At 41.4% G+C, this 24486-nt stretch overlaps 1 protein-coding gene and 1 long non-coding RNA gene across 3 annotated transcripts in view; one reads left to right on the forward strand and one right to left on the reverse strand.

The window, feature by feature from the left end:
- Positions 1–2886: 2886 nt before the first annotated feature.
- LOC118438717 overlaps positions 2887–24486 on the reverse strand; it is a 36894-nt gene continuing 15294 nt past the window's right edge. Inside the window, exons 2-4 of one of the 2 annotated variants that reach the window (XR_004837015.1) lie at positions 6502–6780; positions 6095–6408; positions 2887–3094 (exon numbers count right to left, since the gene is read on the reverse strand). This is a non-coding gene — a long non-coding RNA (uncharacterized LOC118438717). Of the gene's footprint in view, positions 3098–6094; positions 6409–6501; positions 6781–24486 lie in introns of both variants that reach the window. The other variant, XR_004837014.1, reaches the window with a different exon arrangement.
- On the forward strand, positions 19310–20480 carry LOC118438716. The gene is made up of 4 exons (XM_035859351.1): positions 19310–19583; positions 19941–19998; positions 20127–20201; positions 20282–20480. Exons 1-4 carry the CDS (start codon positions 19458–19460, stop codon positions 20380–20382), a joined length of 360 nt encoding a protein of 119 aa, XP_035715244.1. The 5' UTR covers positions 19310–19457; the 3' UTR covers positions 20383–20480.

Consider the following 24486-nt stretch of genomic DNA (forward strand, 5'->3'; position numbering starts at 1 on the left):
TTGGGCAGTGTCGGCTTATTCAGAAGAGGAGAGAATGCAGGCTCCTAATTTCACCAAATTAGTATGAGATGGAGAAAGTAATGAAATGGCAAAAAATTGCGATGCCAGGCTGGTCTCGGGTAATAATTAAGCGACTTCTCCACCATCTCATTCTGATTCTAATTGTTTATACGGAGGAGGAGGAGGCAGCCCATGCGGAGAGAGAGACCAACAACACGCCAAGAAAGGAAGGCGAGGAAATGGGAGCTAAAAATGGGGGCTCTGGGCCCTGTGTGCACTACTAATGTAATGCAAGTAGCTAATAAATAAAGATTCTATTCCGAACTTTCCAGCCCGAGTCTAAATAGGCCATTAGTTATTAGCAACTTTAATTAGTTCTCCGCTCGCCACGGAGGAGGCAGCGGCGGAAAAATCGCCACCACCAGAAATAAATGGGAAAAACGTGCTTCAAATATTTTCCCAGAGAATGGAGGAATAACTGTCCGGAGAATATTCGCATTTATGTATTTTCACAAAAGCTGTGCTCCACTGCTGCTGCTCCTCCTTCTCGGAGACTCTGCATGTATAAAAACGACCCTCCAGCTGCTGCAGCATCTTCCCAGATTATGTCATGTACTCAACTGGTGTATAATGGCGTCATTAGTACTCCGATTTCCAAACTGTCTCAAAAACTATAGCTGGTTCCCTAATGTGGAAGGACCATGCACAAATCCTGAAATGTCAAGCCTGCTTTCACTCCAGAAACTGCCTTGCAAAACTGATGACACTTGGGTGACGAATCTGAATAGTTTTTTTTAAAGAATGCATGTCATTATTTCGTCATGATTTGAAAGTTTGAGTGTGTTTCAATGCGCTGATGACACCGGTTGTGTGGCGCGTCTCGTAAGCAAGTGAACGGTCGGGTAGTGTGGTGGTTGGCTGGTTGGAGGAGAAAGAGAAAGTCTGTGGCGGATGGAACGGACGTGGAGTGGACACATCCCGCTGTTAATGCCATTCTAATGACATGAAAACCTCCTGCTTTTCTCCATAATAACGACGATCCCACGGCATAACTTTGTTTGCTAACTTGCTGCAGTTTCCTCAAGCGAGGAATGGAAATGGCTTCTTTCGCCTTCGTCGTCAACTCAGCAACACCACGAGAACGCGCGGACGAGAGGGGAGCCCAAGCCGCCACCAAGTACGAATCCTATGCTACATATTTTCAACTCTAAATATAAATTATTCCTTTCTCCCCATGAAAGTTGCCTCCCGTGAAGCGATCAAAAATAATTGGACGGAAACGGCGACCATCAAAAATACGACGGGATTATTATGATAACTCAATTTTCCAAATTCGAGAGCTGATTTCCCTCGGACAGGAATAAATTGATTGAAATGAATGAGATTTTGTAGAATTCTAAATTTATGGAATTGGGATTATTGATGAAGTGACAGGCGTCCAATCTTTCCAATTTCCTGCCAATCTCCTCCCAGCATGACAGCAGCCCACACTTTGGCGTAATGCAATATGCTCTAATGTGGAGTGACACCTCTTCTCTCTCTCCTCCGCCCGTGCACCTACTTTTCCAACCTCGTATATTTATACACCGCTTCCCTCGGCCTGCCATTCCGCCGTCATTCCACTTTCTCCTCCATTATAATATTTCTGGGAGACGAAGGCTATATTATGAAGCGTCCTCGCAGACATTGTTTTGCGTCACCTCGGTAAGTTTGCCAACTGCACCCACCCACCAACCAACCAGCCAACGGACGAACCTGCCTTGGTCGTCGTCGTGATAAAAGTTTTCCGAGCTTCATAGTCACGTCACATCCATGTCAAAGTCAAGCAGGATGGGTCTCATCTCCAGCTCGGAACAGATCACTCTTCCTCCTCCAATTTTGGGTAATTCATCATGAATATGAGGGAGGAGAGCGGAGTGTCCTTGACGGATTTTTGGATCATCTATTATTCCGCTTTCTCCTTCATTATCTCCCTCGGAATGCCCGCACTGGTCGCAGCCACATTTCTCGCCTAGCTCTCGCCGTCTCCTTTCCTAGGCGACTAGGCCTCGTACTAGGAATCATTAGTAGTAATGAGCAAGTCCTGAAATAAGTTGCTGGGTATAATATTTTGGAAGGTGGAAGGTACATACATATGCGGCTGTAGTGTTGTGTGTGCTATACGATTTGCACATGCACCGGGTATTTCATTACACTCGTGATGGACAGCAGCAACTGGATTTTGATGGAAATTAATGAGAAAAACAGCAGGGCCCGAGTCGTCCTCTCATTCTCTCAACTATTATTATTACTTTCCTCTCCCGAGGAGGATGAAAATAGAAGGAAATAACTTTATCATATTCCACAATGCAATAATAAAAGCTTGCCCTTTGTCATAATGTTTATTATTATTATTCTCAAAGAAGGAATCAGAGAGGCAGAATTATTCTCAAGACTTACAAAATGTTGCGAGGTCGACCACGCCGCTCCATCCGAAAGGCCGAACTCCCTCCCGTCACGCCAAACAGGTCCTGGCGCTGGGGAAGTATTGACGTGGAGGCGTCCAGCTTTCCAAAGTTTGGGGAAATATGCTCACGGGAAAATAAATGAATGATGGATATTCAGATGCTGAATAAATAAATCGACCAACAAACTCCGCTCTCTAAAATAAATAAAACCAAGAAAAATCATAAATTAAAAAATACAAAAAACAAAAAATAATAATGTTAAAACCACATTTCACCCCAGTTTCAGTTATTTTTCAGTTCACATCATTTTATTTTATTCAATTCTTCAAAGAACTAAAATTACGAAAAAAATGTGAAGAAAGACAATAAAGCAGGATTGAACGAAATTAGGAAAAGTCATGACTCATGAAACAGTAATTATGACCAGTGCGTGGTACCAATATCAATTACAATCCACTTATAAGTATTTACAGAATTTGGAATTTTGGTTTTATTCAATCCAACGAAAGCCCTTTCCGGTCGAGTTTTTGGTCCTCGTTTGTTTGTTAACGCGATGAAATGAGAGGTGCATAGCGTGAGTTCTGTTTTTATTATATTCCTCAAAATCCGATCTCGTCCAATTGATTCCTCCGACGTCGTGCCGTGATCTGCTGCAAACCAAAGGACTCCAATTTGTTTCAAATTAAACAACAATGACATGTATGACACAACTACGCACGTTCTTTTTATACGAAAACAAAAGGGTTTCATAATCCATCGTTCAGATTTTTCTAATTTCTGAAAACGAGTTGCCCTTCCTGTTACATACTTGCTCAGAAAAGGACAAGAGACCGAGAACCACGCGATAACGAAGATGATGAGGACAAGCAAAAAAAGACAAATATTTCCAAAAGCACAAAAAGATGATAATATGGTCAGGATCTAAATCTATATGTTTTTGAGGATTCTGGACATTTTCTCATGAAATTTTCACTCAGTGACTGACAATGACTGCACCAGCACCAGAACTAATAATCTAATCTCTCAAAAGTTAAATAAGTATGTCTATAAGGTTGGAAAGTGAATCTAAATCCTATCCAAAATATATCTGGGGTCGGAATCGTCTGCATTTCTAACCTTTTGTATTTTTAACGATCTTGTATTTAAAATAATTTAGTTACTCATCCTTAAAAATAAATCCCTGACCTACTTCCAGCTAAAAAGGGTCTGGATTTTGAGGTAATTTTAGTGCAGCCAAATAAATCCCATCTTTTTCCTACTTCACACAAATCCACGGGCAAACATCCTTCTTTAACAACAACCCGAGATGAATATGCAAGCCTATTACCGATCATGCCCAGCAGCAGAGAGCTAAAAGTAAGCACACACAATATTTTTATATACACTTTTAGCTCTCGCAGGGTCCTTCCTCTCGTAATAAGAATGGGAGATAAGAATGAAATAAGGCCTTCTTTCACATTATGCAGGTCCTCAAGTCTCTCCGTAGGATTTCACAGGTCGTTCCTAAATTATAGTCAGAAGAAACGTACCCTAAATTTATCTGGAGGAACATCTTCAGAAAATAAGTGACTTGTTAACAATCCGTAAAGACTCCAGAGTCCAAAATGCCATTGATTTCAAAAGCCCTTATAATTGCTCAGATGTAATGCAAGCAGTCAACGGACACACCTTTCAGCTTCCTCTTCAACCATATCCACCACCAACTCCGTTCCCGTCTATACCCAAATTAAGATGGAGTCACATCCGGTCAAAAATCTAATAGCAATCATATCATAATTGTTATGATCCTCATTTTACATAAGTTATTATAGAGGAGCTCCATGCATCACGCAATTATTGAGAAAAGTAGACAAAGTTTCTGCGGGGATTCTCCCCAATTTGGGCACTTTTCAACTTGTAATGAGATCCAAAGACCCCTGATCGCGGTTGGTGCGTATGAAGAAATAAAAAATCATCATTATTTGGGGTATTTTTGACTTCTTTGAAAAGGTAAACGCTTTTTTAAGCGGCGTGAAGAGCGTTTTTTGAGCTAGGTTTGGATCTGGTTTGAAAAGTTTTAAGAAATGATTGAATGGAGTGGAAATAATCAGTCAACTTCTCCTCATCCCGACTTTGAACTTATTATCACATCAAATAAATTTCCACGTTAAACTTAATGAGCTTTGGATACTGGTTGTTTGTTGGCGAGGCTTCCGGTCCCACAAATCCATTTTTGTTTCATCCCGGCTGCGCATACATAACATTAGCAGCTCAGCCAGCCCAACAACAAAATATTGAGGGCTCCTCCAGATCTGTGAATGAATGAAGAAATTGAAATCAAACACAGTGATAGTAACCGATTTTTTGCCTCCACGCCACCAACCAACCACTCACTAAATATGTAGCCAACTAAACTAACCTACTCCAACAACTCGAAATTTTTATGAACACAAAGTATATGGTTTGAAAAGCTGTTGAATTCATTAAATTTTATCACCGCATTTTTGTTTGTTTTTAAGCGTGTTGTTTAAATTCAATGTCATGATCCTTCAAGTATCTCATTAAAGTCACACCACCAACAAATCCCTGTTCATGCACCAAGGTTTTGGATGTTTGCTCATGATAAGAGGCGAGAGAGGCGACGACGCTTCTTTCTTCGCCCTCGGTTAAAATATGCTCCAGCTTGTTTCCAAATATTATTCACATTTCAAGGTCAGTATTTCCGGGGAGTTTGTGAGCGAGTGAGAGTGAGGAAGGTCTTGGTGAAGGAGCTCATTAGCATTCCCGTTGTTTTGTTCGTGCACCAAAACCACTCTCCATTTCCATGAAACCTGGAAGACCTTGAGTTCCTCAAGATCTCCTCGACCTGCTTGTGCATGTTGCCACACATTGAATGTGAGATGCCAGTGGAGGTACTCTTGCATGCTCAGAGGAGAGGCTTCTTCCTTCGAGAGGAGGAAAATCAACTGCTTAAAGAACAATATAGACCAACACTTTTTGATTTTGTGGTAGATGAGACGGACGCCCTTTGAATATTTAATGTGGAGAAGGATGCACAAAAGCTATCAACAGCTCACAAGGGTTCCTCACCCAATTTCCATCCCTAAATTTGAAATTCAAATTTATGTATGAACAAAATGTTTAAAACAATGTTTCTCATTTTCTCCGAGTAAATCTCAGAGTGAATTAATTCCAATGCCAGCCCACCAACCCTTGTCAGACCGGGGTGGAAAGTACATTAAATTCTGAAGGGTAATCAGCAAGTGTAATTTTGGGCCCTTTGTTTGATTTTTGAATAATTACATACAACGTATCAAATTACGCTACGTGCTTGGATTTAACAATCTTTTGTTTGTCTGTGGTCATGAATTATTAGTTTTGAACGGCTCGAGATAAAAAAAAATATGTAAGGTTGATGATATTGAAGATTTCAAAATCAAAATTAAAATTTTGGGCTTCCAAACAACAGAAGCTCCTTTCTGCTTAATAATAATAAGATCCATCCACTTCCGAGAATCGAAGAGGAATCCAATTACAAAGAAAGATAAATAATTATAGGTTTCGCACTCGGCCAAAAATAAATCCAAGACCCGTCAAAGCTAATCTAATTTGAGGCTTTTAAATTGATGATGTTTTAAAGTGGAAATATGTATGCGAGGCAAAATTACATTAAGAGTTATTAGTAGTCGGTGGTTAGTCTTCTTCTTGTGTAACCAACTGCCATATTCACCGTGTATTTAGTAGTTAGTTGGTAACAATGCAACTGTGTACAAGCGGCGAGGGTTCAATTAGAGCCAGAGATGACCGAAATGAGCAATAAGGAACGTTGTTGCGAGTTTAAAGGGCACACATCGCACCAATAATTCATCTGAGGAGATAAATTTTGGCAGATTGGAAATTCGGATTGGGAGCAGTGAGGAGAGGACGTAAATAAATGTGTAATAAGAGTTTTGGAAGGTGAGGCATAATGGCACCACATGAACTGAAACAGATAAATAAGGCCCATTATTCCTCCTCGAGTATTGGTATTCTTCTCCTGCCGCACTTCCATTGCCCATCCGCATCGCATTATTACCAAATTCTCAAAGTTTCCATTTCCAAGCCAAATCTGCCACAAAGAAAATGCTCGGCCCAGGATCATCCACTCATCATCGAGCGGATGGGTAGCCGCTGTCCCCTCGGTGGCCGGGCGGGGATGAGCAACGTGGTTGATCCCTCGATCCTGGTGTAAAGTCGATATCTCTGAATTGGAAAGTTGCTTTTTTCTTTTGTTTGTTGTTGCGGTACACGAATTTGCCGCTGCTTCTTCTTCTTGTGCCTTGGTGTGGGGAGAGGAGATGAGTGCAAGTAAAGCCTACGTAAGAAATTTCAATTTGTCAACGCCCGTTTGCTATTCCGTTGAGTTGGAGTGAGGAACCGATTTATATGAACCAATTGACCACCTGAGCCTGCCCTGAATGAGGCAATTTATCATTCCGCCGACCAAGACACGGGCGGCCGGCACCACGCCACACCATAAAATAACACATATGGATGAGCTGACTCAGTTCCAATTTCTCCCTATTGCTCAATTCTTCCTAAACCAAAGTGAAACTCGAATTGTTGCAGGGACCACAACGCCACAATGATGATGCATACGTACAAAGTATGAACATGCTTTGGATGCAAGTCGCGCAACCATGAATCTTTTTGAGAAGGAGAGACGATGCCCAAGCAGCAGTCAAGGAGGGCGTGTTACATAAGCCCCAGTCCTGGATAACCTCTCGTCTCCACGTTTAAAGAAGTGTAATGAATTCATGGCGAAATGAGGGGTTCATCAAAGACCCCACTTCAAAGGGGAGCTCAGCATATGCTATTCCACGCACGCCATGCCAACTTTGAATCATTGAATGCCCAACTACACACGGCTTGATGATAATGCACTGGGTCAGTTAGCATACATAACGAGCCACCATTCAGCCCGTCAATTACGTTGGAAAGAGGAATAACAATGCACTGCATAGGTTAATCTCTGCCCAAACCAAGGCTGACCTGGTTGTTGGAGGCTCTCAAAACGCAACTTTTTTTCGTCTCTGCCTATCTGTCTGAGGAGCTGATGTGATGTTACATATTCCGCATTCTGTCCAGAAGTCCGGTGAATCAGAATACCAAAAGAGGGAGGAGGAGGAGGCAGTGGTGGTGGTAGCCTTCTCACCCTGTCACTGCCTGACCTCCCTCTCAGAATGTCAATCCGAGAACACGGATGTCAAGCTCCTGCTCGCCGTCGCAAATTGGGGTGCCCGTCGCCCAAAACGTGCCGAGACTAACAAGCGCCAACAATAACTTTGCTTCGAGGGGCAACCACGTGAACTTTGTCAACCTGCCGCAAGTCGCCTTTCCCTTCGTTTCCTGACGCAGAAACTGAACAATGATGTGTGGCTGGCCCCGCATGGGAGAAAAATCAGGAGCTGCGACCACCACTGCTCGTTCAAAAGAATGCATATACATGGACACACATCAAAGAGAAAGTGATGGTGAAGTCAGAATCAGAATTCCAAATGCCAAGCCCCGTTGACAGAGAGAGAGAGAGAGAGACAAAGTTAATAGGAAATAAAAGTTGGTGAAAGTCAAAGGAAGTTTAGCGTAGCCAGAGTCCAAATTTTGTGCGAGTCTCTCTCTTTGACTATGACTTGACTGTCAACAAGCCCCACCCTCGTCGCTCCCTCCTTCATACATATTATACAGCGAGGCAGCAGGAGCAGCAGGGCACAATAAAAGTGAAATAAAATGGACATGTCGTAATAGAGAAGAGGAAGCGAAAGTATACGCAAAGTGACTGACTTTCTGACTCGCGATCCATCTCTCGCCCTCCACAAACTCTCTCCAGCTACCAAACAAACAAAAATTGGACTTTTATCCAACTTAATGTGAACACCATTAAAATTTTCCTCTCGCAGGGGAAACTCAATCATAATTTTTTTAGCCCCTGTCCCAAACACGACGAAATACAAGTTTAGCTCTCAATCGAGTTGAGAGCAGCATTGAGTTATAGAAAGGTGATAATGTCCCCAGGTAACAACAGACGCTGCTTCGTGGAGAGATAAGTACGCAGCTTTTGCTGGGCGAGAAAGTTGCAGCTTTCTGATGAGTAATGCAATGTAATGTAAGTAAGTAATGGACAGAGTTCTCTCTCTCTCGCTTTGTCCTTTGCGATGGAAAATGGACTTTTGCCGGCTCAAAAACTGGTAAATAACTACATAGTCAACAACCAATACTTGTCGCAGAAAGTCGAGTAAAGAAATTCTTAAATCCATTTTACTTTCTACACGTTCCACTCCCGAGTGGTTCACAGATGACATGGCCTTGAATGAGAAATATGAGAAAGCAGTTGACCAAGATTATGACAGCCGCGGCAGAGTCTGTGGTCGAACCAGCAGCGTCATTCAATCTCAAAGAGGACGAGGACGACGACGAAGAAAAAAATCCTTTTAAGACCAAGGAACTTTTACTCGGACTCTTTATTCAGTTGGTCAAATGACACAATCGAATTTACAACAAGTTTCTCATCTTTCTCCACTTTCACTTGGGATGAGTGAGTTAAGGGCAAATTGAGTGAAAATTGGAATAAAAGCGGCGTTCGGCTAGAGGAATTTCTAAGGTTTTTTTTACAATTCCGACTTTTCGAGAGAGAGAAAGTTGGAGAAGAGCTGGAGAGTATCCCATTAAAGTTAAAGTATGTTTTATTGATGGTCCTTTTAATTTAAGTGGGGTCCACCAACAACTGCTCAAGGACTGCGCACAGAAATGCCCGTGTTTCCCCTTTCTCCACCAGACCAGCGAGCTCTTTTGCCTTTCATAATACATCTGAATCCAATCAAAAGCATAAAAATTGTAGGAAATCTAACCCAATTAAGCCGTCGCAATAATCGATCCTCATCTCTCTCCGCTCGCTCTCTGTTGTTCTGGACGGCGTCCAAGAGGCTGTCATACCTGGCTTATAAATAAATTCCATAGAGCCGTAAAACAACGGAAACTATTCATGAGATCGCCACATTGTCATCCAGCCTCCGTCTCGTGGTGGATTTGAATTCCTTGCTCTTGCCTTCAAGGCCATAAAACGGAGCCAGAGGATGAGCCAAATAAGTACGACGACGACCACGACGTAAGAAGGTGAAGAAGGAAATGGGCAGCAAGGTTGGGAGGGAGTCATTCCTGGGTCTTCCTTGAGAAAGTGGTGGTGGTGGTGTCTCTTATTATTCGAGGATTGTTAGTTGGTTGGTGGTGGTATGATAATCTATTTGAATTACGCAGAGGAGGAATGGGATTCGGTCAATAAATTCCGTTTTTATGGTTTTCTCAGACGATTCCATTTGAATTTTTCGGAAGGAATAAAATGTTGGAGGAGCCCATGCTGTGCTGACCATCCGGGGAATGATGGAAATGGAGAAATATTACCATCCAACTACCACATCTCACCCCATCCCATTTACATAACGAATAAAAAACAACGGAGCTCTTCACTTATTCATGAACTACACAAGAACTCGCTTATATTATTACGATCCCTACGCATTATTGCCCACTCACGGGAATCTATCAGTCCAGACGTCGTGGGAGGAGTTCGTATGGACACAAACCCACCGACCGACTGGGTAAATATCTTAGGCTACGCCATATGCACACCTGCCTGGACCATGACCCCACACACTCGCCCCTACGTATCTTTCTCACTTTCCCTACCGCCACGTATCTATGTTAGAATGTATGAATTTCCAGACCAGAAAACATTAGCCAATCTCCAGCTCCTTATCCCTCACACGATCTGACCACGGGTTCAAAAGTTGGGAAACAAAGAGCAAATGTCAAGTCACACACACATGTCGCAACAGAAAGTGAAACGAGGGCGGACGGATTATTATTGCTCCTCTTGAGAATTTTCACTTTAAAGAAAATCATGAGGAGAAAAATATTGTCTGGTTATTTACTCAGTTGACCATTCCCATCGTTATACACCTTATACGACTTCCATATGTGCAGATCCTCCTTGATGCATGATTCATTATTACCATCATCATCCAGCCAGTTGGCAAGTTATTATATTTTAAAATGAAGGAAAACAAGTGGACCGTGGACAATTACAAAATGTTTCAATTTACCAAAATCTCGAAAAGTGAGTGGTATAAGAAATTGCTTTCCCATTATTGGAATCCAGCTCAATTTCAATCCATCCATCCACTTCCCAAAACTACGTACGTACGTGGGTGAAAGTCCAAGAAGAAAGACCAAATTTTAGTGAGCCACTAATACGAAGTGGACCCACGCATAACGTGACACACCGGTCCGCCTGCTAAAATGACTGGAGGGATGGGAAATGGAAGAAATTGAGAATTCCCCTCTGGTGGTCCCTAATAATAATAAAAAAGTAAAAGTAAACAGACATTAGCCTTCCAAAAAGCGAGGCGAGGACGTGGTCATCTCCGCTCTGGACTCATCCCAGCCTGGTGAGCAACCGCATTCAACTCGCCATCTTCTCATTGTTGATGATTGTGTTTGCTCAATCTCGCTACTTTCACTCTCAAACATGAATCTCTCATCTTTCATCATTTTTAATGTACAGGCCGAACTACTCTAATTTAATTTATATTTATTTTAGCCAAGCAGCCTTTTCCCAGTAAAGCTGCTCCTCCATCCCTTCCCTCCCTCCTCCTCCTCCCAAGGTAGTCGTCACAAGGGTGCTTCACTACTTGTTGTACATCCATCCACCATATTATTCCCCAACAGACATGCTGCTTTCTCTCCTCTGCGGATGCACATTTGATTGAAACATAATACACGCGGACCAGAATGGATACACACCATTTCTGTATGTTCTAGTTGACAGAATGCTCATTGTGAATTGTGATTCGTATCACATGGCAAAATAATAATGCACCCCGAAAAATCTTGGCTGACAGCAGCCGGAAACATGGAGAACCTCTTGGTCCCACTCCACTCCTGGATTGAGCAACCCTTCAGAATTTTCTAATGGATTTTTATTTATGAGTCCAGAGAGCGAGAGAGGACAATACGGATATTTTTTTCCAGGAGGCTGCTGCTTCAGAGAATAAGTTTGTATTTCACAACAACCCTGAAATCCATCCATAATCATAATAATCATGTCCCCAACCAAACAAAACAACTTCAATGTCCATCCACTTGCACTACGCAAACTGGAAAAAAAAGTTTCAGAAATGAATGAAGAAAGCTTAAATAAACGAAAAGTGAGTTTTGTTTATTTAGTTTTTTTTATAACTTTGAGAGTTGGATAAAAGTTGGTTTTCTCGGGATCATCTTCAAAAACAGGGTCTACGCAGCAGTGGCATTTTCCTGGAAAAGGAGAAGCCAGCCAACTAAAAGTGGGGCTGGGTTGTTTGAACTCATTTTGTCCGGTCTGCTTGGAAATTGAATTCTTGCGAATCTAATGAATTGAAACAAAGACTCACAAAAACTCGATTCCAAGGACAACCAATGTCCACCCGACTCACTCACTGTTTGCATCAACTCGCTTATAAGTGAGCGGAACAGAGGAGATCTCAAGCAGTTGGCTGAAACAATCTGAATCTGAAACTTGACACAAGTTTTTCAAAGAAATGTCTGCAATTTACGTATTTCTAAATATTGGAGTGAGCACGAGGTCTGAAAATGAAGTGGCATAAATCAAGACAGCCAGTCCAAGAATATTATGTTCCATTCTTGTCCCAGAAATTGTATATTGGAGCATTATTCCTGAAATTGTTTACGAATGCAGGACGAGTCAAATGTTGTGGAAAGTTGAGAATAATGCCTCCTATGCACACGTCGTAAGAGAGGCCAGGGGATGGAGACGGGAAAACGGGAATATGTATGAGAGAGAGAAAATGAGAGAAATTCTTGGCCGAGGAGTTTCGTGGTGGGAGGGAAATGAGATGTACAAAAGCACAATGAAGGAAAACATGAAGGAAGCAGACACTCATTCACTCAGCAATATTTCGATATTTCAATAATGACATGAAATAAATGTGGAAAATGATGAATAGTCCCCTTCTCAAAAAAACGACCACTGTTACGTAGTGCTCAGTCGTGTACATATTTATTGCTGGGCTGCTTCTTCTTGTCATCCCCAAACAAAACCTGCATTTACTTATATGCATCTGCACTTCTTATCTTATCGATACTTCCTCCAAATTGGTGCGCCATACACAAATCACACAAAATACCCAGGTAGGTAGCTAGACCGGCATATGTACATTTTGGCGACGAGCATAATCATCGAAAGGAGGAATACTCGATAACGGTTTGGCCATATCCGACAAATCGGACCATCAACAATAATCAAAACATATTACAAACCAGCATTCTTCTTAACGAGTCGACATTATACGAGGTGTGACATTTATTGTAAGAATCCCACCACACAAAGGATTATCATTTATTATTATTCAATATTTGACACTCGAGACGACACTGCTCTCGAAGGGTGTGTACACACGTATAATAAATGATTCACGAGTCAAAGTGGAGCACGGAAGAATGCGACGAATTTTGCATTGAGGCCGTTGCGAGATAGCAGCGGAGCATCGTCGGGAGTCCTTTGAGAAGGAAGATGGGGTCGATATTCAATAATTCAATTGAGTGTCACAATTCAATAATTCCGACGTCATTATTCATAACCCTGCTCCTCGTCGTACCCTGTTCTACGGACGGACAGATCTATGCTGCACACACACGGAGTTTGTGTCGCAAAAAGTGCAAGTCATCGCCACACTGTGCAGACGATCCCCAACTCCAATTTTTGATGTTTTGTCCCCAAAAAGTGGAGTTGACAATTGTCACTTTACTTTATGCTGAGCCGATCCATATTTCACATTTGGACTTGTCTCCCTGTCACACTCTCGCCATGCATTTCCTTCCGATCAAGGTGCGAAAATGGGAGGAAAGTGTCACTCTCGTCGCCTTTGGCTATGATTCATGGTGAGCAGTTACATATATCGTGTCCACTGAGGAGAGACTGCCACCAAGCACTCAGCCTCCTTTCCTCGCAACTTTCCATTTGCAGGAGGGCTGCCAAACTAATGAATGAATTGTGTTTATGCATGAGCACCCTTGTCTTGAGAAATGCATAGCTAAATAAGCACTATAGTCTCCAAAAGAGAGTGGGGTGTGGTGGAATGGAACACCAATTAGTCAGCTCATTATGCCCTTTATTCTCTTCATAATGGGAGGAAATAGATTGGTGTGGGTGTGAAACGGCATCCTCTTCCGCAGATCAATGCACGAGCTGCACATACGTACACGTAATATGCATTTGTAGCCTGTGTATTTGAGGGTTGGGGTGGCGGAGAAAGTGGAAGCCATCATCTTAGCGGAGAGTAAAATATAATGTAATGTAAGCCAAGACGTTGGATGGAGGTGGAAGTGGAGGAAGGGAGCACATTCCCATAAATTCCCATCCCACGAGAAATCGTGTAAAGTGGCATTATATAAAAATGTATGGCCGGGAAGAGCGAGATGCAGGCTCACTTTTTCTGCGTATTCATGCGCCACTTTCTCCAACTATTCTCCTTCCTCTGCCCGCCTGGAGATAGGATAGTCGGCAAAAAATAGACTGTCAGATCTCCTAATGTAATATAATGTAAGCGGAGATGTGGATTCTACAATTGTGGAATTATTCGGGTGATACCCGGCTAGGGTGGTGGCCATGATATTCCCCGCCGCCAAGCATTCATCATGATTTACTTGCCCACTCAAAGACTCAAATCAAAAGCCAGACCTAACCACAAACCAACACACACAGTTTTCAAACATGGAAACGAAGACGACGACTGCGAAGAAAAATACATATTCCAGGAAGGAAGACGTTCCACGGCGGTTCACATACCACGCACGCAGGACAGAATTTGTTAAGTCCTCCGTAACTCCACTGCACCGCCATGTATTTCATGAGGTGATTTACATTAGGCGAAATGTAATGCTTATGCCTACTCATATTTGAGAAATGAGAATATATGTGGGGATTTTGATATTATTCTTGCGGGATGACGAGAGGCCTGGAGGGACGCGGGGATGGCGAGTAATAAAGGTCGGTGGACAGCGCCATATTTTACAGGAAAGTGACGCTTATAAAGTCTTGGAGTCAGTGGGAAGAAAGGGCAGGATATAGTCTTCTTTTATAGTGTCTGGTAGGCAGCCCCCCATTTGAGCTCCCATCTGAATTCTGAATATAATGTAATGTGATCTATGACATGTTATGTGATGGGCACTTCCCGTTGTTTGTAGGTGAAAGCAAAACGAGGAATCTAAAATCCCGAGAATTCCAGCCGCCTCGTAAATTGTCATTATTCAAAAATTGACCCGGAGAGAATTCTTTCCTCCCTCCGAGGCGAATGGACAATGGGCTGCGGAAATGGCCTTTTTCTTTTACAAACTGCCAGAAATGGACAATGAGAGTGTGTAACATTTATTGTAATCTATTATTATGGATGATAAACAACTGTTTTTATTTCTTTCGAGATGCACTTGCTCCCAGCACACGGATCCTGCTCACTAGATATATCCATATATAAAACAGCGTATGTATAATGGCACATTGCGCACCATAATTACAGCCGCCTCGTGCATTTTACTATAAATCCCTCAATGCATTGTAAAATCCTTAATTTTTTCCTTTATGATCATGTGCTGCAATGTTTCCAAAAATATAATTGCATTTTGGTAAATGTCCTCGTAAGCACAGGCCCCTTCCAGCCATAAATTCAGACTAATGTTGTCAAATCCACGTTAATTTGAAATTTCTGAATGACATCTATTACAATAATGTAATTTAAAAAGTTGTGTCATTACCAAACAAAGACTTGGATAAAATAAATTGGGCGAACTTTGACAGTTTCAATTCTTCTCGACCCAAAGTTGAGGATTGAAAAGCTCTCATACATATGTATATACCTACTTCCATTGACTAGTATGAACCTGATACATAAGCTTCATCATATCATACATTCCTAACAGTTGGTGTAATTTCACAGGGAAAATAAATTTGTTTGGGGTCACCCACTGTATGCCAAATGTTGAAATATAAATTGGACATATACACAACCAGTCTGGTGTTTCAAGAGACTATAAAGTATACTTTGCATGCATGCATTTATTCATTTCATGTATTTATGCAGAGGCCAACTTAACTTACACAAAGAGTTCATCGTCCTTGGGTCAAGTTATAAATAGCTGATGGTGCTTTTGGTATGGCTATTATTAAACTTGGAAAAACTTTGTAAAGGGTTCAATTGCAACCTGATTTTGTCCCGCATTAGAATTCAAATACATAAATCCTTGCTATAAAATCTTCAACGTAACTATTAACTCAAATTAATCTCATTGTTAAGCTCTGAAATGGTTTGCTTCACTGGTGATGTTCTTCTTGCTGAGGTAATTGCAATATTTGATTTGGAAGCTACCAACTATACACCATAAGTATTTTGTGTAAATTTATACGATGAGTTGTGAAACACTGTAACGTATACAATGTAATACATATACGATACAATGTAACAATAGAGTAGAAATATTTGTAGACTGAAAACACGGATTCTGAGGTTCGAAAAGTTATTGAAGCTTTGAAACAGGCCAAGAGTAAGTGGTGATTGACAACCGTTTTCATAATTTAAATTTAGAATACAGTGGTAAGAAGTTCAGTTATTTTCAGTGGACTATCACAAGAAGCTAACGGAACTAGCTGACGAGGCGGATAAAATTTTGAAGAAGGGAAGCATTCAGTCAAGTCAGTTGTTTAATAAAAATTACGTTTGTCAAGACTGGAAAATCGTTGTTTTTTTAAATTGTAATATACTTTAAGTTGAGGAGAAAATTAACTTCATTGTTGAACATCGGGACATGAGACGGGAAATGCGACGCGTGGACGGGGACTGCAAGGATCTTGGGGAAACCTACCAAATATAAATTGTCTGATTGCTAGAATTGGTTTAGAAAATAGTCAAAACTATTTTTTAATTATTTGGCCTCTGAAGTTTTCATTTCCAAAATAAGAATTCAATAAAAATCGTCCAATGTGACAAATTTCTGCTGAATTGTTCTGGTCCAGTGTGACAGCCGTTAGCCATATGCATGATTTCTAATTCCTGGTAGATTCAGCACTTTTTCACGGAGGATGCGAAAGGAGGAGGAAACGAGGAGCGCAAGTTTTCCATTTCTTGAAGAAGCATTACATTAGATTATGGAAGAAGGAACATTATATTAAGAGGAGATCAAAGGAGAGGAGAATGATTGGGATGAATACCATGAAAGAAATCCTCTCTCCAATTCTTTGGATTTTTGGTACATTCTACATTCTGACTGCTGGCAACTAAAGTCAAACATTTTATCATGGCAGCAGGGAAGAAGGGAGTCATGAAAGATGGGATAATTGAATAAAGAAAAGTTTTCTGCGATTCTTTGCGAATTCTTTATATATTTCCTCATCCCTTCAACAAACTAACTCATCTTTGATTCCAACTCCAACGCAAAGCCAAACTATGAGTTTAGTTTTATGATAAAGATACGCTCATTGTCAGCCTCGAAGGACCGTCTCACTGACCACGTGGTCAACCCATCATGCGCAAGAAGGTCACAGTCCGACTCGTCAGAGTGAAATGGCTCAGACGGTGGGCTCGAGTGGTGTGTGTTTGCTCCCCGGAAGTAAAATGAGGGTGGGAGAAAGTATCTCGTATAGAATTTGGTTGTTCTCGTCTACTTCTTGGTCCTCCTCTACATACTCGACTCGTAATTCTTCAAAGGATTGGACGGAGAGGAAGTGCTCTTTTTTGAGGGAGGCATTCCCCAGACACGGATTTTTTCTCGAAATGACTTATTGTTAGTGTTAGTGAGCAACTTTGGTTAAACATTCGGATAAGAAACTGCCTCGAGGAGAAAATCTTTTTAAAAAAGTCTTTGAGTCATCATTGTCAGAATGGGAAAAGTAAAATGCAAGTTTTTAGAATACTTTTACCCCGCATTTGCGATCCTTCTGTGTAGAAACTGCCCGGCTCCGGGGGAATTTGTGCAGGGCTCCCCCGTGCTCCAGCCATTTCTCAAATCATATCATTCGCTACCTAATCTAATGCGTAATTTTATAAATCATTCTCCTCGCCGTTTAGGCAAAGTGTGATAAATTGAAGCACTCAACGCGTGGGACGAATAAGCTCACTGCTCCCGATGCTGCCGTAAATATATTTCTGGTTTCGACTGGCTTGGGCTGAATCCCCAACAATAAATCATACTTACCATACACGCAGCAGGACGGCTGATGACTTATCTCCTTGTTTCTGAATAACTGGATTCAACTCCACTTGATAAACAGTTTTTTTAATAATTCCGAAACCAGAGTATTTTTAATCGAACCAGAGACGCGCTTTCACTGAAGTAGTGAGAGTCAATTCACGGAATTGAAATGTTGGTCTGCATAATAACTGCACCCATGAAATGAACCATGTAACAACACCAAAACAGAGTCGTGGGTGTGTGGGAGTGTCAATCAACTTTATGTTTACAAATATTGCGACAGAACCTGTCGCAATATTTGAGACGCTTTTCTTACTTCAAAATATTGCTAAGCATGTAGCCCAAATCGTGATATCCGAGATGAACTCTGAGATCAGACTAAGCAGAAGTGTATCATTTGGAATTCACCCTTTTCTGGAAATCTCTACACCTTAAAACTCCACAAAATCAATGTATCTTGAATGAATAAAATGGAATAATGGATTGATAACGTAGCATTGGATTCTAGCATTGAAGAGATGCATTGAATTTTGGGAGTACTTTACCCTTTTTCATTTATGCTGAAAAAATCATAAAAATGGGTTACAATATTTTTCTCGTAGAATTTCTGAATTGTGGGAATCGAAACCCCGTAGAAATCTGTGGGAACGGACGGATCTCTTAAAAAACGGAACGAACCAAGTATTGACAATCCATAGGAAATAAATGAGCTTAATTCAACCCTCGAGAAAGGAGTAAAAATGTGAAAATCTTGAAATGTGGAAAACCCTTTCCCAGTTTTTGCTACTTTTAGGTTTACACCTGAAATTAGCATTTTGGGGTTGAAATGGCCAAAAGGTGATTACATCTTGTAATGCGACTGGAGATAAAGCCGGGCCTGTGGTGAGGACTGCGACCGGCGAATAAGTCTCGATTCCTGGAGTTTCTCACGAAATAAATTCAACCCATTTGTTGCTCACGATGAAAGGATTAGAGTTGCTCTCAAAAAAGGATTCCTTTTCCAAATTCACGGATTCAGAACGAGATTCATTCACCCCTTTGTTACGCACACGGCCAAGTATGCCAAGTGTTGTGGAGCTTGGGGAGAGCGAGATGGGGAGACGGGCAGAGGTGTAATGGGGCAAAAAGGTGAAAAAATTTGAATGCACGGAATAATAGAAACTTCAAAAATCCACAAAAGTGTTGCCCTTTGATATTCCATACTAGCATTTTTTGTCACAAAAGTTTTTTTTAGATGCGCTTTTGTCTCGCTTCTTGTTTTAGGCATGTTTACTCCATGATTTCATGCAGGTTTCAACAAAATTTAGTATTATGCAATATGAACATTCATCTCTTCACATCTGCCGAATTCATTAATCAGAGCTACAATTTACAATGACTGAGATACAATTCGGCGCAATATGGATCCGGATTGCTAAATATTTCAAGTACCACTCTCCACTTTAAACAGAGGCGATTTGTTTCAGGATCTCATCTAACAGACAAGAGATCAGAGGAACTTGAGACTTTTTGGAATGCATGGGACATCAAACATCAGAATTTCACATGTCCAACATCATGAAAGCCAAACATCAAAGCAGGTTCACTGTAAGGAGAATGCATCCATAAAACTCGTAGCTTCACCACCTATCTTGTAACTACATATTTTAGGCATTTACGTACGTATATAAGTAGATGTAAACCTACTGATTTAGATAAAAGCCAACTCGTTCTAGGGTCAATTTATAAATAGCTGAGAGTATTTAAGCCGTGCTATTATTAAACATGGGAAACTTGAAGGGGTTTAGTCGTCTCATTGCCACCTTGGAATACAGACCATCAACTAAAATATTCAAAATCTCATTATCAAAGTCTGAAATGGTTTGCTTCATCGGTGATCCACTTGCCGAGGTAAATTACAAGTATTACTAATTTGCCTGCATGGTGTGCATTTTGTACAGTTTCATGCAGGATATTGACCAAAACTTGCATGACTAAAGCCGCATACTTGTGTGGAATTATGCTCATTTACAGATATGATAATAAAATGTATGGGATTCTGGTTTATCAATGCTCGTATCAAGACTAGCTGAATATTTGACCATGCAGTGATACATTCATATTTGCCTTGACATTAGAATGAAGAAATTAGCAAAAATGTGAATTCATTCGTTTCTAAATAGTAAATGAAATTGAGTCTTGCTTACTCTTGAGCTGAACAACTTCAAAGAACTTAAACCAAATCAAAGAAAAAATCTAATTTTGCAGGTTACTGAAATAGACCCAAGAGTTCGTAAAATAATTCAGGACTTAAAACAAGCCAAGAGTAAGTGCTTCACCATTTTCGTAATTCAAAACTTGAATGTTGTATGGTTTATTATTATTGTATTAAGATTTATAGTTATGAGTTTGTGCAGAGTGAAAATTTTTGGAATACAAATTCATTTATTTCAGTTGACTACCATAAAAAATTAGTGCAGCTTTCTGAAGAAGCGGACAAGGTGCTCAAGGAGAGAAACATTCAGTCAGGTCAGATTTTTAAACGAAATGAATATGCCTAAATTTTATTAAGCCAGATAAATCATTTGTTTAATTTTACATAACTTCAGATGAGGAGAAATTTAATTTCACAATCGAATATCGTGACATGCGGAGAGAAGTCGCTCGAGTTGGAGTGGACTGCAGACTCCTTGGAGAAACCTTTCCATGATTTATTGTGAAATGAAAGCTTGGTCATTGACTTGTTGATTTCCATATTACTTATGTATTAAATAAAAATCTTCATTTGGAGAAGTTTCTACTCAAAAATCAAGTATTTTATATATATGCTACGATATACTTATTATGGTACTTTATAATTTATGGTTCGGTAGGTGTAATTTTTCAGTGTTAGGGAGAGAATACGGCGTAAGTTTGTCATTTCTGTGAGAAGCATTATACGATGAGAGGAGTAGGAAAGAGGAATGTTATATTAAGAGGAGACAATTAAGTGACTATTTCCATCGTGTCTTGCAGAATGCTGCTCTAAAAATCAAACCAGGAGTCGCATGTGTGTACTGACTGTAAACTAAACGAGTTCAAATCAAACATTGACTTTGTTCCTTAATGTAATGGCAACCCTTCCTCCTTCTTTGTGGCAACTAATGAAATATTTTCTACGTCTCCTCAAAATAGCCAACTTTGATTCCCATTCTCTTTGCTACAGGCAGCAGCAGTGGTCGTTGTGAGCGAGTTTGCTTGTATAAAATAAATTGACTATGTACTCGAGGTCTTCTGAGACAAACTCCAAAGTCAACAGCGTCTTGATTGAGGTTGTATTATTGAGTAAATGACAAATTTAATCAAAGTGGGCTCTCTCAAAACGAGGCAGATGGACCCATACCTTAAATACGTGATGAGATTGGAGACATTCTGCTCCCACTTTAAACTCTCCGTGTCCTCGTCGCTTGCTTATGTAACGCTTGTGTAAAGATTCTGCCTGCTCATCATACGCTATTCCATTCTCTGCCCAGGCGACTATCCCATCTCGTTGCTTTAGGTACTTGGAGCAGTGATCGGGTAGCGGAGGGACTACTTTCCCTATTTCCTCTCTCTCTCCCTCTCAAAGGCTGAACATTTGAGCCGGCCGATGATGATTCCACTTGAAACGAGATTATTTCACCAAATTTGAGATATTGGGAGAAGGCTAATTTGCTAAAGCAGTCGACTCCATCGGCAGAGGGAGAGCATGACTAACGGCTAATTCTTACCCAAAAGGGTTACTCATCACTCTCTCGTCTCAAATTATCCTTTGGCCTCCATGAATTCCATCCATTCATTTGTCCACCACTTGAAGATGAAGCTAAATGAAAATGACAGAACTTTTAGTCGGATAAACTCCTTCCGGTCCGAACCACCCCCATTCACTGCTTGTCCTAATAAGTGCATGCACAGAGCTTCCCTCAGCCTCACATCAAACAAGTCCTCCACTTTTTTATGAAAGAAGCCTTTGGCGTGATGATACGAGGTTCAAAATTCGGCTTGGACGCTCTCATAAATAAATCCGAGTAAAATAAATGAATAGGAAGGCGAGGCAACAACGGTCCGTCGAAATTGGCTTAACAAGCAGGCTTGGAGCTATTGACTATGGATGGAAAGTCTAATATCCAACTAATGGCGAGCTCATTAATCTGGAAATCCAGAGAAGGGATTAATCTGCTGGTGGAGGCTCAGGCAGAATTTTTATGCTCTCTCTCCGAATAGCGATCGAGGCAGGCGGGGAAGGAGGGAGGCGAAGGAGAGAAAGATGATGAATTCCGTAGAAAAATTCGTATTCCTATTTCGTAAGAAAATAATGAGACTGAGAGCATTAACGGAATCTGATCTGCTTTCCCTGAGCAGATGGATGGCGTAGCGAGAAGGAGCGGATCCCACATTCATCCGTCCTCCAATTTGTGTACACGACGCGAGGATTAAAATCCACATTTCCCCTGCCTTGACACGAACCTGGTCCGATACGACATGGTGTCTGCTCGACGGAAAGTATCTGAATGCTGAATGTGCAGGTATGGGAATGTGATTAGCGATATATAAAACATGAGCCGGGTAGAGGAAGTCAGTCGCCTTGTGAATATGCTTCCTCTCCTCAAAGCCCCATGGACACGAGGAGAAAATGCCAAGATTTATATGAAAAGAGCCGTGTGTAATCTGGAGGAGCAAGTTATTTCCGAAAGACGGGGAGCATAGGGCATCATTATTATTAAAAGAAAGCCATGGCCAGCAGAGGCATGTGTGGAATACATATGTACACGTCGAAATAATATCGACACATGGATTCCACATCCAGAAGTTGCTCTCTCTCTCTTCACATACGTACATATGTGCGGAATGGGTCAAGAAATGGCAAGAAATTCAGAAATTAGGGGCTCAGGCAACCAGAGACCTTCATTAATCACAGACTTTGACTATGCTCCACTCTCCTTAGTCCAGATTTCTTTGATTGTTAACAATCAGCAACAGCCCGTAATATTGAGCACACAAGTAGTGAGTGGAATTAGTACCCCATAGCAGTTAGCCCGTAGTGTGCATAAACCATGTCCTCCACACCACTGAGACAAACTGCTGCCTAATAACGACAATAATCTCCAACCATTTGAGTTTGATTCCCGTGGAGAAATATTTGCATTTGGTGTGGTGAAGGAGTTGGACGCTCTGGCGGAGTTCACACTGGCGGAATAATGTGGGGGAGGAGGAGGCAGAAGGGCCCCGTCAATTGGGATGATAAAGAACTTCCCTTTGCACACACTAATAACACAAAGGATGCAGAAGTAAAAAGGAAACATTTCTTTTTGCATTGTTCACTTGCTCCTCCATTGCCTAATAAATTAACGACGACTTTCTCCCAGTTTCCCAGCCCCTCATCATCCTCCAACAACTGGCCACTATACCCCATGCACGTATGTATACTGTACACTGCCATTGCCACCATGTACTACTGCGTCTCGGCGATGCTAGGATAATATCAGGTGCACACATCATCCATCATCCACCCAAATCAAAGTTGGATTGTTATAAGTTTTCTGCTAGTCTTCCAAATTATTGCTTCTTGGAAATTAATGAATTGGAGCCCATCCAATCTTGGCAAAAATTAAGGAGCACCGAGTCCACCCACCAACATGGAGGAGCAGGAAGTATGATTAAGTGAAGACTTTCAGGTTAATGTGCCCGAGACAAAGAAAAGAGAGACTTTTGTTCCATAAGTGATGAGAATTAATGCGGCAGATTTTCCTCCATTTCCCATTTCTTACTCTGCCTCCTTCTACTTATGTACTACTACACAACCTGCTTTTCCTCCAGGTTTGCTTCTCTCGGACGCCGTGCCACGGTCTCTTAATTCCGACTACGGGCATAATACATATGTACGCAACCTTCGTTAATAGAGGACGACTGATCGTGGTGGTGGTTAAGATGCGACTCTCCCAGAATGGAAAATGAACAATTAGGATTCGCGTCACTTGAGAAGCTTCATTTTTGTCTCGTCTGTGTGTTGATGTCCCTGAGCAGATGAGTTGATCCCCACCACTCCACCTGAGACCCGTGTGTGTGTGTTATTGGTGATTGTCTTGGATATTCCGATCAAGTTTTCTCCCCAGAAGAACAAAAGTCAAACGCAGATCGTGCAAAATGGATTAGATTGGATTGGGCTGGTTGGAGATGAGGAAACGTCCCTTTGTAGCGTCTTGGATAAATTATACGTGTATTTGTACTTATCAAGAGAAGGAAGCTGATGGGGAGCGGCGGCGGCGGGTAAATGTGATGATGAGTTGATGAGACGAATCCAGAGAGCAGTTGACGACTCGCTCCTTCATTTTGGACAATAAGTTCCAAAGTTGTGCGCTACATACATATGTACAGCCTCGCTCCTCATCTGACTAGTCGTGCTCGTCGTGGTCAGGATGGAGATGATTCCCAAAGTTCGGATTATGTGCTCCAGAACGAATGTGTCCACACCTTGCGACCTGTTAGCCCTGCATTTATTTTTCGATATGAGCACAAAGTGTGGGGAGCCCTCTCCTTTGAATGTGAAACTGTGGAAGGAGGAATTACGACGCCATGCGAGGGAGATGATGTGAGAGAGAAGGAAGAAGAGGAGGCAGGCATGGAATACCAACCATTAAAACTGTCACCCAAATTCGCATCACGTATTTATTGTATGCCACAACTCTCCAAAAAAGTTGCAACTTTGTTTTAGTTATAGGCAACTCATTTCAGAAGCGGTGAGTGGACGCGGTTTAATAAAATGGAGCTTTGACCAAGAGGCTCATACGAACCCCAA

The sequence above is a fragment of the Folsomia candida genome, unplaced genomic scaffold, assembly GCF_002217175.1.
Source record: "Folsomia candida strain VU population unplaced genomic scaffold, ASM221717v1 Fcan01_Sc025, whole genome shotgun sequence".
NCBI lineage: Eukaryota > Metazoa > Arthropoda > Collembola > Entomobryomorpha > Isotomidae > Folsomia > Folsomia candida.